Source organism: Scleropages formosus, chromosome 8 (assembly GCF_900964775.1).
Source record: "Scleropages formosus chromosome 8, fSclFor1.1, whole genome shotgun sequence".
In the NCBI taxonomy this organism is placed as follows: Eukaryota; Metazoa; Chordata; class Actinopteri; order Osteoglossiformes; family Osteoglossidae; genus Scleropages; species Scleropages formosus.
In genome coordinates, this window is record NC_041813.1 from 25,970,775 (window position 1) to 25,976,987 (window position 6,213).

General features: G+C 45.4%; 1 protein-coding gene across 3 annotated transcripts in view; it reads left to right on the forward strand.

The window, feature by feature from the left end:
• Positions 1-5,634, forward strand: part of LOC108937158 (ras-related protein Rab-6B) — a 58,932-nt gene extending 53,298 nt beyond the window's left edge. For 2 of the 3 annotated variants that reach the window (XM_018756931.2, XM_018756932.2), the window contains exon 8: positions 4,998-5,634. In XM_018756931.2, the coding sequence (XP_018612447.1) occupies positions 4,998-5,062 (65 nt within the window). In that variant the 3' untranslated portion in view covers positions 5,063-5,634. The remainder of the gene's footprint in view (positions 1-4,997) is intronic. The other variant, XR_003797856.1, reaches the window with a different exon arrangement.
• The last annotated feature ends 579 nt before the right edge of the window (positions 5,635-6,213 follow it).

A 6,213-nucleotide genomic window follows, 5' to 3' on the forward strand; every position in this document is an offset into this window, starting at 1 on the left:
TTAGATCAATGCTCTTGAATATTTGTTAGCTTCGATCTTCTAGACTTTTGAATATATGTTTACTTAGATCTTCAATTTTCTTGAATATTGGTTTAGATCTTCATTGCTCTTGAATATTTGCTTGCTTAGATCTTCAGAACTTACATCTTCATTGTTTATTGCTTACATCTTCATTGTTGTAGAATATTGATTTGTATTTTCAGAATTCTTGAATATTTGTTTGCTTGCACCTGTGGTATAAGCCAAAGCGGGGCAAGTTCTACCTTCTCAATTGCAAACTGATCCTTCCTTTGTGCCATACTTTTTGGACCGCTCATGCTGTGTCTGTCTGTCGTTTTTCGACATAATCCCATGACAGTCAGCAGCACTTTACTGAAGTGTCTGCTGTGCAGTCGCAGTGCGTTTTTGTTTCTTTTGTTTGCTCATTTATTTATTGTGTTTGAAGTTGCCAGACAAACCTGCGATAAGCAACTGTGAGATGATTGAAAATAGCAGAACAGATCCTTTGGCAGGGATTGTTTTATTTATTTACATATCTATTTCAAAACGTTCTTTACTCAGATATCATTATGCTATACATGCTGTTTTATTGCCTTTTTCGTGTTAAGTGTTTTTTTTTTTTTTTTGTCTTGGGTCCAGCCTTTGGGCTTTTACCGACGGCGAGTCTGCACACAAAATGCCTCCAGTCTCGGTGATATAAAGGAGCTGCTTTTGTCTTTTATTTTTAAAATCTAATAAAGAGCCACTGAAATAGCAGCAGCAGGTAATAAAGAGTTTACGACAGCTGACGCCTTGTTGTGGGTTTTATTTTGCAGGTGTCAGGTGTTGGTAGGAAGCATTATTGCCCCCCCCAACCCCAGGGTAACCCATCCACACACACACGTGCGAGCACGGACACACACCTAAGCCCTTTGGCCTTTCATTTGATAGCAGACACAGCGACCACTAAAATGCATTTTAAGGAGAAGTGGTTGCTGATATTAAGAGGGAATTTATGAGAGCTTTTTCACGTAATTGCCTGCATCCTTGGGGAAGGTCATCTCCGGTTTCCCATCCCTCCCTGATTTATGGGGGACATTAAAGCCATGCGAATATAAATGCTGTCTTTAGTGTCATGCACTCCCTCCGTTGGGATGTTGTCTGCATTATGGAAGGAAAAGCACACGTTCGGTCCCATGCGGTGGATTCATTCTGGTCCTTCCGGTCTGTTGGCACGAGAGTGCAGCTCCTTTCTTCTGTGGAGGAATCTATACATCCTAAACACACCCACCCCTCTCCAGTAATATAATTAATTCATTTCCTGAAATCACACTCTTTGACAAATTACGGATCAGATCACCGTTACTTTTTAATACACACAGGCTGAAACCGCTTGTCCCGAGCGGGGTCGCGGCAAGCCGGAGCCTAACATGGGGGTAAGGCTTGGGGAGGAGGGAACACCCATCCGTCACAAGGCACCCCAAGCGAGACTCGAACCCCAGACCTACCAGAGAGCAGGATCCAGCCAAACCCGCTGCGCCACCACACCCCCCTATTTATTTGTAACTAAAATTGTATTCTTACTTTTTGGGTTATATTTGCATTCATTCATCCAAAGTCAGTAACTACTTGTCCTAATGCAGGGCTTCAGAGGTACAGAGTCCATCCCGCAGGCACTGGATGTGAGGGAGGGCTACTGTAGGGCTACTGTACCCCTTACGTGGGCCTCCTTTCAGAGCATAATGTAAGATTTTTTTCTTGCTTTTCTCTGCACTTGCAGGTTATCGTAATGCCATTTGCATTATCATTTCCACCTCTTTCGGAGGCAATTTGGCTCATCGGATGTTTATGATATGAAGAAAGTTCTCGAGATCACTGCCTATTTCTTTCACTTTGCAAAGCATGCGGACTCCTGTTATTGATGCACAATTGACACCGATGCTCATCTTTCTTTCATCGTGACTTTAATTCTCCGTTTTTGTTAGCGGTCATTATTTCCAGGGTCACATGGAGATTGATGCACTAGATTAGCCAGAGGAGACCAATGGTCTATGCGTGTCCCGAAATGTGTGATACGAGGCGCGATGCCGTTGAACAGAATCATAACCCTGTTTTATGACCAAAGGGTGTGTGTTTGTGTATATAAGGGGTAAATGCAATCCTAAACTGTCTCCAGCTTTGCTTTCGCGACTCGCTTGAACCCTTTTTTGCTGCGAACCAGTTCAGGTCGGGTTTCAGGGCTTCGTCCCGCTGCAGGATGTGCACTGAGTCCCAGGGAGCCCACGTAATGAAATCGTTTCTTTGCCACTCGAGTGCACTTTGTCACAGGGTCATCCTGTCACCTCGCCCGGTTTGCCAAGGACGGGATAGACGGGGGGGGTGCTACAGTTCCTCCAGTCCCTCCCACTCAGGCCCTGTCCCTGTGCGCTCGGCCTGCTTTGGTGGGACCTACCAGGCTCAGAGGAGACCAGGTGCATATTCTCCTGCTCATTTAGCAATGATTTGGTTTGGTGATGTCCATTAGACGGAAGTCTCGCCATCTCGGCGGTTGACTTCTCTAGGGACACCTTGAGCACCTGCTGACCATTAAGTCCTTCAGATGACACCTGTGGCCAGGTGGTTTGAATCCTGGTTGTCTTGGTACAGAGCTGTAGTGGGGCCTCCCCGGTGTGTCATCCTGAAAAGGATCCAGGAATCTGTACCGCAGTAGCACACTGCTGGCATATGGTGCCATGCCCAGGATACCCGCCCACCCCACTTGGCAGGTGACATACCTTGGAAAACTCACTCTCATCAAACTTTTCTTGGTGCCAAAGGGCCAAAAATATGTGTAGTAAGTCAGTAAATCATAAATGAGACAGTCCTATTGCAGCGGTGTGTAACCTGTTGGCCGATGGACACAAGTCGGCATTTTTTCAAAATACTGGCCAGCTCACTTCAGGCGAATCAAATTATTGTGTTATAAATATTTTCCTAAATTCTTGCACGGTTTTTTTGAGTGTACATTATAACATTGCTTATCGGACCATTTTATACAAGGCGTCCAGGAAAAAATGCTTTTAATTTTCACCACGAGAAGCCTGTGTTTGTTGCATATATACAGTAATTAAGTTTGAATGTTGTGAAAGTATTTAAATAAATTTTACTGATTTTTTTTTAATTATTATTATTATAGAGGGGTGCAGTGACGCAGCGGGTTTGGCCGGGGCCTGCTCTCTGCTGGGTCTGGGGTTCGAGTCCCGCTTGGGGTGCCTTGTGATGGACTGGCGTCCCATCCTGGATGTGTACCCTCCTCCTCTGGCCTTGCACCCTGCGTTGCTGGGTTCGGATCCAGCTCGCCACAACCCTGCTTGGGACAAGCACTTTCAGATTCTGTGTGTGTGTGTATGTATGTGTGTGTGTGTTTTTTTAAATTATAATAATAATGTGGCCATTTCTATGTTTGACTGGCCACAGAAATGTCCCCGAAAACTGGTTGCCTGCCCTGTGTAATCCTAAATGTAACATTTTTAAAGTTTGACGTGGGAGAGATAGATCCTTGTTTCTTTCCACTGTTTTGCATTGATACATTTGCATTTACTTAGCGGCGCTTTCCTGCAAAGCAGCTTCACACAGTTAAAGTGCAGAGGGCGATTTACCCATTTGCAGAGCTGGGTAATTTAGGGTAAGTGCCTTGATCAAGTGGGCACTGCAGCGGGAGGTGGTATGACATGTTCTCTCACATTCCTGCCAAGGGCCGAATTACATGATGGAATAATCTGAGGAAGCACACGGACCCCCCCCCCGACCTCCTTCAGTTTCTGTTCTATATGGCATATTACTCTTGTAATAAAATACATTTTGATAGGGCCATATATCTTTGTCACAGAGGAAGGCAAAGCCAAGTCAAGAAATGGCAGTTTTTTCCATGTTCATGAAGACATCATTTGGAATGCACCTCCGAAATAGAAAAGCTTTAGAATCCAGGGACAACACACACATACATAGCGCCACCAAGTGGAAACTGGCGGTACTGCAACTTGACTGCCTGCCCAGACCCCAGTGATGCAGCGTATTTCCTGCTTGTGCTCAAATTATAGTGCCCATCTTCTTCTCCCAGTGTATTTTCATAGGCAGATTCCAGAGGGGAAAGAAAATTGAACACTGTAGGGAAACAAAAAACAATAGCAATATTACAATTTACAAAAAATAATTATCTTCATTTTTATGTTGATTATTATATTAGGAGAACCTTTTTATTATGGCGTTTAAACTTTAGATGTTTAGAAATATTCCCACATAAAATGTACTGTGAGAAAAGTCTGAGCGTCTCGACTTTTTATCTTCGCAAGTCAAATAAACCAAAGTAAAGGTTATTATCTGAGACAAAGTAAACTAATCTTAGTCGATATGTAACGGTTAGAGCTGTTGCATTTGAATCCCCATCTCTTGCTGTTGTACCCTTGAGAAAGGTACTTACTCTGAATTGCTCCGGTTAAATACTCACACAGAATAATTTTTAAATTGCGCGAGTATTTAACTGGCTCCATTGTGCCGGAATGATCTCCCTGTGTCACTCAGAACTGCTGAATCCCTCTCACAATTCACAAAGTGTCTGAAAACACATCCTTCGCGAACCGACGTCCCTCCTGATCCCTTGTTCGCTCCATAAAGTTGCACCGGATTATCTGTTTAAGATAAAAAAAATACTCTTCCGTACGCACCAATTCCATACGCAGTTACTCGTGCAATGTAAGCTGGTAAAACTGCGGTATCGGGCCCAGGGACTGTGTCTGTGTCTCTCTGTGTGGTGGTGACATGCACGTTTATTTGCTCAAGATTTGTATGTCGCTTTGGAGAAAAGTGTCTGCTGAATGAATAAATGTAAACGTAATGTATGAAAAGCCCATTGTTTGGTTGCCGTAGGCAACAGCAGCACTTAGCGACAAGAAGCAGCCGGGCCTTCCAGGGCGTACGGCCTGTTGGCAGCAAGAGCTCCGTGTTGTTCGTCGCTTTCCTTAACCGCTCCCCTCCCGCAGTGATCGACATCAAGCTGGACAAGGCGCAGGAGCCGCCGAGCAGCGAGGCGGGCTGCTCCTGTTAGCGTGCGGCGCTGGGAGCCCCATTGACACCACGTGCTTATTGTGTCGCTTCCAACTGGTCAGCTTCCACCTGACTCCTCCGACCGGATAATCGGCCCTCACATCTGACTATTAGTTACTGGTTCAGAATAGTAGTGTTACATCAATTCTTGGTTGTAAAATATTGTAGTTTATTAACAAAATTGACAAACACGGTGAAAATTGTAAAGGGGGGGAAATGAGATGCGGAACTGGAAACAGGTGTATGTTTTTGAAAGCTGGAGCAGTTTTAAGTTTTTTTTTTTTTTTTTTTTTCCCCTTTTTCTTCGTTCTGTTTTGTGCTTTTGTATTTTTTGTATTGTACTGAAGGATCGAGCGTTGAACGATGCAGACAAGACAGTTTATCAGAGGTTCCAGCTTGTGCAGGGATGAGGAGACGAGGAGCTGGGGGCCCGGAGCCCGACGACACACTGAATAGCCACCGCATGCATGCAACTCCTTCTCCAGTGTTTGTTTGTCTGTCTGTTTGTTTGTTTTTTTCCTGCTTGTGTATACCAGTTGAGTATATAAAGCTCACTTACACCTGTGATGTAAAGGCACCGTGTGGAAGCTTCTCTCCGCGGACCGCGGCCTTGAGTTCGGACCACGTTTTCCGCACAAAGTGTGTGAACGCGCCACCCCTACGCTTCTCCTCCGCCGCCGCCAGGGGCATCCCGAGTCCCAGAGAGCCCCGCATTTGCAATTTCCCCCACTTTCCCCTGTTGATCTTGCACCCGATGTCCCAAATGAACAGGTGTGTGCGATGTTTCGCCGAAGAGACGTGGGAACAGCCCCTGACTCTGTGCACGGGACAACGAGGCCAGAATTCGGTAAAACGTGTCGTGAAAAGGTGAAAAGTGACGGCGCTGTTGGTCTCTTTCGGACAGAACCGTCCGCCTGCTGTAAGAGCAGGACACCTGGCTGAGAAGTAGCTGGAGCTGCTGCTGCCTTTGGACCCGGAGGTCGTGGGTTCGAATCCCACCTCCAGCCGTAGTACCCTTGAGCAAGGTACTTACTCTCAATTGCTCTGGTAAAATTACCCCCCCCCCCCGTATAAATAGGCGACTAAATGCAAGTTGCTTTGGAGAAAAGCATGAGCTAAACGAATAAATTTTCCAGGATTGTTCTAGATTAC